Below are 13,421 nucleotides of genomic sequence, written 5' to 3'. Positions count from 1 at the left end.
AATCATTTTTTCTCATATTTTAATGCTCATCTTCTCAGAAACTCATTTTAAATATTGCAACCCACTGCTCTAATTTATCAAGCTTGTTCTCTTAAATTCAGAAGTCCATCCAGCTTCAATCTGTAAATTTAATTAACACTTCAGTCCTCCTGTAAGTAGTTAATCAAAAAATTGAACAATGTCAGCTCAAGAGGAATGCTTTCTAGCTAATTTGAAAAATCATCTTAACCTTATAGCACATGGCTAAAATGAATTTAAATTGTATTTTCCAAGGTGTCTTGAACAAAAAAAACCACTATTAAATTCATTGTTATGCCTGAGATAGCCTGCAGAGTTTTTTCTTCTTTAATAAATTTGTTATAATGTCTAAAAAAGATAACAGTGCTGAAGTACCTTCTCTGCCAGTCTTGTGGCTTGAACTTGAATATCTGGTCTTGAATGGTCATTGTTGTTTTCCAATAGAGAATCCACAGAGAGCTGAAAATCAGCTACTTCTCTAAAGACAGAAAACGAAATAGGAAAAAGCTATACTATCTTAAAAACATTACTAGTGTAACAACAACAACGACTGACCATTATGGATTCTTCAATACAATTTTATCAGAAGGAAAGGGTTTTGCTTTAAAAATATAAAGCAAAGAAAGTAGAAATATCAACTTGTATTTATTTAGAACTTTATCTTCTAAAGTTCTTCCTCTTCTATTCCTCTTCTAATACCTAACTGTAACTTTATAATATCTCGGTGATATAGGTAGTTCAAAGTGTAATAAAAAATTTGACTGATGTACAAATATCTAGGTAATTACCCTGCTAGAACATCTTCTGACATTTAATAAGGAACTAGAGGGGGTGCCTGGGAGGCTCAGCCGTTAAGTGGCTGCCTTCGGCTCAGGTATGATCCTGGGGTCCTGGGATTAAGCCCGGTGACGATCTCCCTGCATGGTGGGAGGCTGCTTTTCCCTCTCCCTCTCCCCTGCTTGTGGTAACACTTGCTGTGTCTGCCAAATAAATAAATAAATAAATCTTTTAAAAAAAAGAAAAAAGGAACTAGAGAATGAGACTCCATGGGCACAATAAGTGATTAAACCACTGTTTAATCCATTGTCACTGAAACAAAAGGACCTATTTTAGAGGGGGTACAAATGACTTCATTTTTATCACTCTTGAAATTCAGGGATATGCCTAAAATATCTTGTGATATCTGTTTTACACCACATTAAACCACCTGGTCAACAAAGACCATTATGAATTTTCTTGAGCCTTGAGGCACATGGGTGGCTCAGTCAGCTGGGTGTCTGGCTCTTGATTCTGGTTCAGGTCATGATATCAGGGTTGTGGGACTGAGCCCAGTGTCAGCTCTGTGCTAGACATGGAAACTGCTTGGGATTCTCTTCTCCTTTTCTCTCTGTGCTCCCCCTCACCCCTGCCACCCTACTCATGTATTCACTCTCAAAAAATATATACATATATATATAGAGAGAGAGAGAGAGAAAGAGAAGAAAAAAAGACTTTTCTTGAGATCCTTCCCAATATTTATTCTCTATAAACCAAAGGTATAGTGAAATACAGTATCATTAAAGTGGAACTGCTCAAAGGAGCTCCAGGCAGGTAAAGAAAATCTTTTTCAAAAGACGGGCCAAGTGGCACCTGGGTGGCTCAGTCGGTTAAGCAGCTGTCTTGGGCTCAGGTCATGATCCCAGGGTCCTGGGATGGAGCCCAACATCGGGCTCCCTGCTCAGTGAAGAGCCTGCTTTTCCCTCTCCCTGCTGCTCTATCTATGCTCTCTAGTTCTCTGTCAAATAAATAAATAATATCTTTAAAAAAAAAAAAAAAAGATGGGCCAAGAGTTCAGCTTATTAAAGGCCCCTGAAACATAAAATAAAAAGCAGGGATTTTCATTATTATTTCATTATTATGCAAAATGCCATTTACAGATTCTATGAAATAGGTAACTGGCTTTGAATATAACATTAATAGATGTGTAATTACAAGATCCCCTTGGTCTGTGGTTGCCTTTGTTCTTAGAACTCAATGTAAAGTAAGCTGCAGCAGGACACTTTAAAGATGCTTTCTTTCAACAAGGCCAAATGTAGCCTTTCTCTTCCTCTTCTACTTACTCTTTGTCTATTCCTAGAACAATAATCTTCATCCTACCCTCTCTTGAAATTCTGACAAAGTTAAGGAGACAAAATATTCGGACATAATGGTAATGATAATTGTATCTTTCCAAAGCTTTGGGCTTAAATGCCTACTATGTAGCTAATTTCTTGTCATTATTAACTGACTGAGAGGGCATTTTATCCAAGTACGTAATTTTTTTTAGCCAAATGGTAAAGAAGCATCAGTCAGAAGGACCAATCTCACAAGAGATGTCTTCCTGTATCCAAGAAAGGAACTAAGGGTTAGATGTTTTCTATCACCAGGTGTTCTCAAATGGAATCAAACAAAAAAACCTGAAAACCACAAAAAACCCTAGCAGGTAAATATAGCACTATAGTGTTCAAGCATCAGATAGTGTATAATCTCTAAAATCCCTTCAAAAACCCTGAAAAAAAAATTTTTTTTTTTTGAGAGAGTGAGTGAGAGAGAGAGAAGCAGGGGGAGGGCAGAGGGAGAAGGAGAAGCAGACTCTCCGCTAAGCAGGGACTCTGGGATCATGACTGGAGCTGAAGGGAGATGCCCAACTGACTGAGCCACCAAGGCAACCCCCAAAACCCTGAAATTTTAACTGCAATCTTAGTCCTTTTATTTGCTGTCACAGAATTAAATTTTGACCTTGTTTCTAATTTTCCTTAAAGACTTTGCCATAATTGTTATTAATAGCATAAACATCAAACACTGTAAGAGTACTAATTTAATGTGCCAGGTCAAAGTAGGTAAAATACAGATTTTATTTCACTATTTAAGTGAATGGGAGTAACAGGTTACAACATATTTTATGGTTTATTTCAAGGTCTATTCTGTAAATTGAAGAACAACAATTTTTTTTTTTTTTTTTTTTTTTTTTGCATACTGACAAAGTCAGCAACATTTTAAGTTGTTACAAATACTTAACTCTTTTCTGGAAATTGGAACTGCAGATATTGACTTGATCAAATTTTCTGGCGGAAGATCTAACACTCTGGAAAGCTGAACATTTAAAAAAAAAAAAGCAAGACTGTTAATAATTTGTACCAGATTCAACGCAATACTACTCAACAAAAAGAATATTCAGATACTTAACTTAAATAAGCCTCAAATGCACTATGGTAAGTGATAAAACCCCAACTCAACAGGCTATATAGTATATGATTTTATTTACCTGACATTCTGGAAAACCCAAAACTATGAGAGAGAGAGAGAGAGAATCTTAAGCAGGCTCCAACTTGGTGCCGCACAGGGATGGATCTCACGACCCTAAGATCATGACCTGAGCTGAAATGAAGAGTCAGATGCCCTATCAACTAAGCCACCCAGTGCCCCTTAGTATATGCTGATTTTTGAATTCATGTCTCAGAGTACAGTCTTTATTTTTAAATTCTAGTCATTGGGAACTGCATTACAAAAGCCTCTACAAAAAAGGTTATTTCCTTAGGCCATTTTCCTAGGAGTGGATAAACATTTCCACCACATTTATAGAATAAAGGCTGTAACAGTTCATGTTTATATCACAAAGAGTTCTTGCCAATATAGGTACACCAATAAGAGAGGTTCTATCAAAATTTCTTTTAGAAAAAAGAAAAAAATGATTCAAATTCCAGGTCCACTTTTACTAGCTATGAGTCCAAGGGAAAGCCATCTTACATAAATGAGCTTAAGCTTTCACATATGAAAAATGGGGATAATCTATTAAACTAGGGTTCTCAGACACCTGGTTGACTCAGTTGGTTAAGTGACTGCCTTCTGCTCAGATCATGATCCTGGAGTCCCAGGATTGAGTCCCTCATTCGGCTCCACGATCAGCAGGGAGTCCGCTTCTCCCTCTGACCCTCCCCACTCTGATGCTCTCTCTCTCTCATTCTCTCTCAATAAATAAATAAATAATCTTAAAAAAAAAACAAACTAGGGTTCTTATAAGGATTAAGAAAAATGTGTCACACAATAAGCATGTAATAAATATTATCTTCTTCCTTTAAAATTAAGGTTTTATTTTGGACATTGTAAGGGCCTACTTAGCCAGAGCGATTTCATCTCGGTTAAGCAGTGATTTAAGCAGAGTCACTTTAAGTTTTATTGCATAAACAAATTTATGCAGTAAAACATAAACTGACCCTGCCCCCTGCCCCCCCCCCCCCCACTCAGGGGAACTTACTTAAAAGCAAGTCTGGGAAACCAGTAAAATATGGTTGACAGTTCCTGATAACAGAGCCCAAATACAAGGGCGGGTCAGGTCAGGTGGAGAAAACAGAGCCCAAATACAAGGGATGAGTTGGACCAGGTGGAGACATCCAATCAGTGGAGCTCGCATATTGTCTCCCTAGCTACCAAGGAATGTGGGCCCTGCTTTTGGGTGCCAATTCTGACCAAGGTGATAGGCTAGTTCAAACAGCTACTATGGGGTGAACTGTAATTCAATTGGCCACCCGTGTGTGACCTAGCATGACTGTGCAGCTTTCTCTTTGTGTTGCAATCTCACTGGCCACTTGTGTGTGGCCAGGCTCAACCACATGGCCTTTGCTCTATAAAAGTTAGTCTGTGAGGCGGGGAGTCGTCGCTCTCTCTGTAAGAGGTGGTCCTAACCGGTAGGTTTGATTCTCGATGCTTGGCGTGAAATAAAGCTTTGCTTGACCTTTGTTTTGTATCAGTCTCGCTCCTTTGATCACGGACCCTAACAGACAGAACATCTCCCAAACTTAGCATAACCACTAAGATTTTATGCCTATCTTAAATATAAAGTCTGCTGGAAAACAAAACAATACAAAACTTAGTTATATAGGTCAATTTTAAAGCTTTTCAGCTGACAAATAAGTTTTAAACTTCGGTAATAAAATGTTTACATCCAAATGAGCAACACACAAAAAATTCTGTTTCCAATATGAACTAAAAATTACTTAAAAATTGCTTATTTCTGGGGTGCTTGGGTGGCTCAGCGGGTTAAGTGCCAGCCAGTCTTCGGCTCGGGTCATGATCCCGGGGTCCCTGCCTGGTAGGGGAGTCTCCTTCTCTCTCCCCCTCAGCCACCCCAACCTCTTGTGCTCTCTCTCGCTCTCTCTCAAATAAATAAAATCTTCAAAAGAATTGCTTATTTCTTTTATTATATCTCAGTTGCTCCAAAAAAAGGCTCTGAGGGGAATCAACACATAAAAATAAAATGGAGGTATAAAATCATACCAGAAAACCCAAGGTCAAGATAGTTACTATGCTTTTTGGCAACCAAGGTACAAAAAGGAATCTAACTATATAATAGAGTGCTGCCTGGCAACAAACTTTTCCTAAAAGTAAATTCTAAGACCAAGTTATATTCACGAAAATTTAGATATCAAAATAGAAAATATCTTCAATGGCAGTTCCCCAAAGGCACAGAAACATATTTATATGATGTAAATTAGAAAACCAAAATAAAAAGACTGATGGAAAAGGAGAAATGGAGAGTCACTGGTTACAAGGAGCAGAGAGTTTCAGTTTTACAAATGAAGAGTCTGGATAGTGTTGGTGGTGATGGTTGCACAGCAATGTTAATGGACTTAATGCCCCTGAACTGCACATTTAAAAATAGTTAAAATGGTAAATTTTATGTTGTAGGTATTTTCCCATAATTAAAAACAAAACAAATTTAAAAAAGCTAAAAAGACTCTGGGATAAGTAGGGGAATGAAAGCTTCTTGACATTATCTCCCAACTCCCAACTTCCACCCATTATCAAATTAAAATGGAAAGGGTGAAGAAAGAATGGAGAAAGGAAAGGAAAGTAGGTCATACATAGGCAGATTGGTTGGTTGGTTCTCCAGCAACAAACAGGACAGGCACAGTCCAAAGTTACAAACTTCAAAAGGGACAGCCAAGGAGACAAACCGCAACTTGTGAAGAAGAATGGAGCAGCCTTGTTTGGCAAGCCTCTTAACTTGAATTAACAATTCTCATCAAAACTCCAAGCTGAAGAGGAAAAAAATGAATCCCATTATTTTTTTCATCTGTGATTGGAGGGAGAGGCTACAGAGCTGTGGGAGAGAAGGAGTAAAACGGAGAAGTGAATTCTGTACTTTTCAGAAGTGAAGATTCTAGGGCAGCACACTAAAGTTCTCTCCAATGGAAACAACAACACATTCCCCAATTAAATGGAGATCTCGATATGGTTTTGTATGGGCAGTAAGAATCAGAGGAGGAACTTTTACAGGAAGGTGAAAAAATATCAGAGCTACCTAAGCAAAATTTAATATGTCAGGTCAGAGTTCAGGAATAATATATACATGTCACCAGAACCTACCAGAGAGACAAGAGTAGAAAAGCCTTAGAATTTATATTTTTGTAATCACAAAAGCAACGTGGGCCAAGAACAAATCTCACATGGAAAGTGAAGTCACCCACACAATGCAGGAACAAACAGAAAGTGTGGGCAGGATGGTCAAGCATGAGCAAGATGAAAAATAGGCAAAACAAGCAGACAAACTGGAAGTGGGGGAGAGGAGAAGAGAGGGAAGGACAAAAGATCAAAGAACTCTTGTCTAGAAAAATACAACCAAATGAATACAAAGGCATTCATCAAAAGTGCTTCAAGATTTGTGAACACAATAAGAACTGAAAGAAAAAGATAAAAGGGAGTCTAAAAATTAAACAAATTGATGATCAAACATTTTTATTACAGAATTAAGAAATAAAACATTCATAACTGAAAATAAATGACACAGAGGCCTATGATAATCAGAGAATACAGATTTTAAAAAAACATAAATTGAAAGCAATCAGAGAAAAAGAAATAAAACTGGGTACAAGATAATCCAACCTTACGATAACTGGTGTCCCTAAAGCAGAAAAAGAGCAGGAAAGCAAGCAGACAGGGAGATAGGTACAGTGGTTCTCCAGCAGTATATACCATAATGATAAAGAGAAAAAACCCAAAGCCACACTCTTCAAAAAGTGATAGCCAAGAAAACATGCAGAAGGTTCTCAAGAAGAATGGAGCAGTCTTGTATAGTGCAGGGCTTCTCGGTCTCTCTTGTCACAAGAGAGACAAAGGAACAAAAGCCAAGAAAAAGAAAAAGTATTCTTAGATAGAGATCTCGGCTCCCCCAAAAGCAAGGCCTGAGAAAAGAACTTTGCGCAGGTAGTTTATTTGGGAGGCGATTCCTGAGGGTTCAAGTGACAGACTGAGAAGCGTGAGAAGGAAGGAGGAAAAGTTAAGATTGTGCTGACAAGGTTACTGCTATACGCACTGGGGCTTAATTTTCCAAGCACACACAAGGTCTAATAAAATGGTCTAGCCAAAAACAGGAAGCAAGAGCTTCCATTCCCCATGGACTGAGAGCTGTTCTTGAAAAAACTGCTGCATCTTAGCTGAGTATAGGCTGGAACCAGCAGGCTTTTAGACTAGATGAAGTGCTATTAGCAGTAAGTGATTGGAAGCACACGTGGTCACACAAGCAGCAGTGGGTACCAGAAGTGTGACCAAAGTGATGGGAGGACATAACAGTCAATAAAACGGAAAATTTCCCTGAAATAAGGGACCAAATTTAAATTGTGGCATACTGCTGCAATGACACCCAACAGTAAAATAAAAGAACTAGACCTCCATGCACAATTATGGATATATATTTTTTTTAATTGAGCCTAAGAAACAAAAAACCCAAGCTGTAGAAGGAGATTACACTTTGACTACCACTCACATAAATTTTATTAACTTGTAAAAGAATACTATCTAGGGATACATTCATAGGTAGTGACATGCACAGATACAATGAACACAAAACCTCACATGGGAGGAAAGAGTTTGCAGCCAGGGATGGGCACCCAGAAGATTTTAATGGTAACAGTTTTTTAAGCTGGGTGATGGGTACATAACAACTATATTTTTCTCCATGATTAAATATTTTGTTAAAAAAAGAAAATCTGGGGTACCTGGGTGGCTCAGTCAAATGACTGCCTTTGGCTCACTCAGGTCATGATCCTAGAGTGTCAGGATCAAGTTCCAAGTCAGGCTCCCGGCTCAGTGGCGAATCTGCTCCTTGCAATAACCCACCCCTCTCATGCTCTCTCTCTCAAATAAATAAATAAGATCTTTACCAAAAAATCTACAGATCGAAATAACTACTATGTCAGGAAAATACAATTTGGAAAACTCAACACAGATACATCCTGCTTAAGTTATGAAATTTCAAAAATAAAGCACCCAACTAAGAAAACTCCGGGGATGAAACAAATGCAGTTTACTTTGTAGCCATATTACCTAACCACAAAGATCATGATCTGGTTAAAGTGAATAATTTAGCAATGATATTATATAGGACTAGATCCTTCACAGGAAAAGTTGTAAAGCGATATGTTTAGTTTCACTCGCTCACCTGTTTTTTGTGTTGTTTTTTTTTTTAATTTTAAAGATTTTATTTATTTGACAGACAGAGATCACAAGCAGGCAGAGAGGCAGGCAGAGAGAGAGGAGGAAGCAGGCTCCCCACTGAGCAGAGAGCCCGATGTGGGGCTCTGTCCCAGGACCCTGGAATCATGACCTGAGCCGAAGGCAGAGGCTTTAACCCACTGAGCCACCCATGCGCCCCATCACTTGCTCACCTGTTTTAATCTGAATTGCCAACATATGAAAATTGATAAATTTTAAAATAACATTGTTTGTATGCATTTGCATCTGCAGTATGTGTCTTTGGAAAATTCAGATTCAGAACTAGATAATCTGGTGTTACTGCCTTATTTCTAAAATGAAGATTTCTGATATTACTTCTAAACATGTGAATTTTTTTTTTAAGACTTATTTTAGAGAGGGAGTACAGGGACCCATGTAGGGGGAGGGACAGAAGGAGAGAAGCTCAAGCAGACTCCCTGCTGAGCTGGGGGGGCACCTGAGGCTGATCCTAGGACCCATGAGATCCTGAATAGAGCCAAGAGGCCAACACTTAATCTAATCAACTGAGCCACCCCAGTGCCCCATAACATGCTAATTTTCTAATGATTTAAACCACCTTTTGTTACTTCTAGGGTTATTTTATCTAAAAAGTCAAAATTTCTTTAAAACAAAACATAAATACGTTATGAGTGCATGGGTGGCTCAGTCAGTTAAGTGTCTGCCTTCGGTTTGGGTTGTGGTCCCAGGGTCGTAGGATCAAGCCCTGAGACTGGCTCTCTCTGCTTGGCAGGATGCCTGCTTCTCCCTCTGCCTGCTTCTCTGACTACTTGTGATCTTTCTCTCTCAATTAAATAAAATCTTAAAAAAAAAAAAATAAAGAGAAAAAGAACCAAGTTAAAAGAAAAGTACTATGAGCTCTTCTGAAAAATCTGCTTATAAAGAAATTCAGCCTTAGGAACAGGACTGGTGGTAAGCATCTTACCCAATTCAATATAAAATGCATAGGAGGGGCACCTGAGTGGCACAGTCGGTTAAGTGTCCTGACTCCTTGAGTTTCAGCTCAGGTCATGATCTTAGAGTCTTGGGCTCTGCGCTCAGTGGGGTGTCTGCTTGAGATTCTTTTTCCCCCTCCCTCTGTCCTCTCCACACCCTCCCCCTCTGTCTCTAAAATAAATAAATCTTAGAAAAATAAAATGCATAGGGAATAAGTTGTGCAGATATGGTTAACAGACAATAAGTGTTACACACTTTGAGAAAGGTACCCAAATTAAGAAATGCAGAGGAAAGTTATACCAACTACAAAAACATCCTCACGTCTAATGGCAAGTGTTGATACCATCTAAATTCGAAATATCAAAACTTTTAAAGATTTTATTTGAGGGAGTGAGAATGCATGTGTGCACGTTTGGCGGTGGTACAGAGGGAGAGGGTGAAGCAGACTCCCCGCTGAGCAGGGAGCCCAACATGAGGCCCAACCCAATAATGAGGGAGCAGAGGGCTAGCTGAAGACAAAGCAGAAGCAGACACCCTGCAACTTCCCCCCACCACGACCCCCCACTCCCAGGTGACACGAGTGTAACATTCTGCCAGGAATCTCCCACCTGTCTTAAGGTTCTACCTTACTAGAGGGGGAAAACAACCTCAACTTGATGGTGGCAAGACCTCTGGTATCTCCTAGGTGGGTCCTCTTCAGCATGTGAAAGTTGTCTTGTAAACCTCTCTTTTTCCTTACTTCCCTAGCTGCTGAGTATAATCAGCCACTCCTCAAAACCCCGGTACCGCAGCTCTTTCTGCCCACGGGTCCTGTCCTTATGCTTAAATAAAACCACCATTTTGCACCAAAGACGTTTTAAGAATTCTTTCTTGGTTGTAGACTCCAGATCTCCACCCACTGAACCTCACCTTTATTCCAAAAACCACATCACCAGGACCTCGAAATCATGACCTAAGCCCAGGCGCCCTTGAAATAATCAAAAAATTTTAAAAAGACTTCAAATTGTAATGTTTTTCAGGGCGCCTAGGTGGCTCAGTTGATTAAGCATCTGCCTTCAGTTCAGATCATGATCCCAGAGTCCTGGCATTGAGGCCTGCATCAGGCGCCCTGCTCAGTGGGGAGTCTGCTTCTCTCCTCCTGCTGTTCCCCATGCTTGCGTGCTTGCTCTCGGGCATATCTGCGCACTTGCTCTCTTTCTTTCGCTCTCTCAAATAAATCTTAAACCAAAACAAACTGTAATGTTTTTCAAAATCTCATTTCATAAAGTAGAGGACTCATTTCAGAAATATAGCAATAACTCTTAGAATTACATTTTAATTTATTTTTCTTTAAACTCAAGTAAAACAGTATTTTTAATTTAAAATAGCATTTTGGTCATGGGTACATAGGGAATCACTACTATTATACATTTCGTAGTCGGACATTTTTCTTTTATTTTGAAAGATTTTATTTATCTGAGAGAGATCACGAGCAGAAGGGAGGGGCACAGGGAGAGAGAGAAGCAGACCCCCTATTGAGCAGGAAGCCCAATGCAGGGCTTGACGCCAGGACCCTGAGATCATGACTTGGACGGAAGGCAGACACTTACCAACTGAGCCACCCATGCACCCCAGCAGTTAGACATTTTCTATCAGAAAACTTAAAAAAAAAAAAAAAAAGCACCTCAAAATAAAAACTCATTACAATATGCCGAATTTTCGTAAAAAAGCCTATCCATCCAGTATTCCTTTTATTGTGCCTGTATATCCGCAAATAAATATTATATAAAATAAAGGTCAACCAATGTTAGTAATGATTATTTATGGGGGAGGGTTTTTTCTTTTTTCTTTTTTTTAATTCTTTTACCTTTCTGGTTTAATTCTTCACAATGGCCCCACAGTTATTTTTGCAAAAATGAGAAATATTTTTTCTTTACTAAAGCACAACTTTATAAAAGTACTATTAAAAAGATTCCTATTGGAAATTAAGTTGTATGATTCAGATATGTAGCTTTCTGGTTACCTAACTTCAGGTGGGGTTAAAACGTTCACCTGGATAATGGATAATAATTAGGTCCCCTTCATAAAGCCTCTGGGATTGTAGTAGGGTGGAAAAGGGGTTCAAAATACCCTGACTTCAGGATTCTGAGGACATAATGTAACAATGACTATCATTTATTGAATGTATACAGTGTACCAAATACAATCCTACACTCTATGTACAATTCTTTTTTTACTATATACAATTCTAAACACTACACATTAATTCATTGAATTCTAATGATAAGACTAAAAGGTAACTAATTTTCCAGATTTTACAGAGGAGGCACAGAGAACTTACATACCTATCAAAGGAAAGGCTGGATTTAAACCCATTATGTCTTCCACAGTCAACTTTCTTAATCATTATACTTGTGGTTCCCACATTTTGCTGCGTGTTGGAATGACCCAAGGATTTTTAGAGCATACCGATACCTGACTTCTACATGCAAATATTCTGGTGTGACTGGGCAATGGGATATTAAAAAGTTCTCTGGTTAATTCCAGTGTGCAGTAAAGTGTGGCAACCATATGTGCTGCGACACTACACCTTTCTGTCTCCTGGTCATCCTTGGTTATTGGTTATCAAGCCTAGAGGAGCATCAGAACCACCTGATGATTTTTTGAACTTCAAGGCCCCTATGTTACCCAGACCAATGGGCCTGGGCTATGGTATTTTTTAATGCTTCTCAGGTGATTCCAGTCTATAAACGAGGCTTGGGAACAGCTGCTTAGTTACCACTCAGGGCCCAAGCTAGTGAGCGTTTTTAATTATAGGAATATCTTTCAAATAGGTGGGGCACCAAAAAAAAAGAGAGAAAGAAAAAAAATTCAGAACTACTGTCAAGTGGTCGAATGTCAGAGAGCATGGTTTTTAATTGACTCAGATTCTCACAGGTCGTGAATTATTTTGGAAATAGTAAGACTGTCTTTAACTGTCTCTGAGCTCAGATTTAGTGCTTTCTCTGATGAGAATGTGGCCTACAAGTTTCCTTAACTATAGGATTTCTTCTTTCCCCTTCAGAAAAAGTTGTTTCTCCTGGCACTGGGCTTCACCTAGGACTACCACGAATAAAACATGGGCCTATTGATAACTATCTACTTGAGACAGTAAAAAAAAGTTTTACAGATGAAATAATATAGAAAAGAAAAAAGTTTGACAGAATAAAATATGCTAAAAATTACTCAATGAAGATAAGACCACAACAATAAAACTCAAAATTTTAACAGAGAAATAAAATCCACAAAATATTAAGAATATTCCTTGACAAACAAACTAACACAAATGAATAAGGAGGAAATCGGAGGTTTGAAAGAGGAGAACATTTAAGAGAGTATAAAAAATGAAAATCCACATAAGCCAGATCTGGTTTGGGAACCTAATATCAGAGACTCTAATGTGTAATATAATAATGACTAATATGTATTCAGTGCTTACAATGCACCAGATACAATTATAAATCTTAGATCTGGCAACATAACATCAGAGATCCTAATAGACTCTGACTTCCAGGGTACCCAAATGAGAAAGCACACTAATTAACCAGGATGTGGGAGGTTCTCAACCATTCCTTTTCCATTAGGCACACATAATTTCTACCCCAAGTATCCAAGTACTGAACACAAAGCCAAAAAAATATCCTCTCATCCTGGTTCTAGACAGGTTCTAAATTCAATTAGGAGTTAAACTTGCTAGGTTCAAGATCAAAATCTCTGGTAATTTAACAAAAAATCAGATTTTGCGGGCGCCAGTGGATTAAGTGCCTTCGGCTCAGGTCATACCCCAGGGTGCTGGGATCAAGTCCCACAGCGGGCTCCCTGCTCAGCAGGGAGTCTGCTGCTCCCTTTCCCTCTGCTGTTCCCCCTGCTTGTGCTCTCTTGCTCTCTCCGTCAAATAAATAAACAAAATCTTTAAATAAATC

General features: G+C 38.7%; 1 protein-coding gene across 8 annotated transcripts in view; it reads right to left on the bottom strand.

Annotated features, from left to right (window-relative positions):
• The window catches only part of RARS2 (arginyl-tRNA synthetase 2, mitochondrial), a 59,921-nt gene that overhangs the window by 40,838 nt on the left and 5,662 nt on the right, over positions 1-13,421 (bottom strand). For 4 of the 8 annotated variants that reach the window (XM_080805772.1, XM_080805768.1, XM_080805770.1 and 1 more), the window contains 2 exons: positions 3,056-3,129; positions 394-496 (listed from right to left, as the gene is read on the bottom strand). The exons of 1 other annotated variant lie outside the window; for it this stretch is intronic. Coding sequence is in view for 2 of the 7 variants with exons in the window: in XM_080805768.1 (XP_080661894.1) it covers positions 394-496; positions 3,056-3,129 (177 nt within the window). In the remaining 5 variants the exon portion in view is untranslated. Of the gene's footprint in view, positions 1-393; positions 497-3,055; positions 3,130-5,897; positions 6,072-13,421 lie in introns of all 8 variants that reach the window. 3 more of the 8 variants (XM_080805774.1, XM_080805775.1, XM_080805773.1) reach the window with 2 other exon arrangements.

This window comes from Martes martes (genome assembly GCF_963455335.1).
Source record: "Martes martes genome assembly, chromosome: 6".
NCBI lineage: Eukaryota > Metazoa > Chordata > Mammalia > Carnivora > Mustelidae > Martes > Martes martes.
Note: the sequence above shows the minus strand (reverse complement) of the source record. Positions and strands in the feature narration are given on the sequence as shown.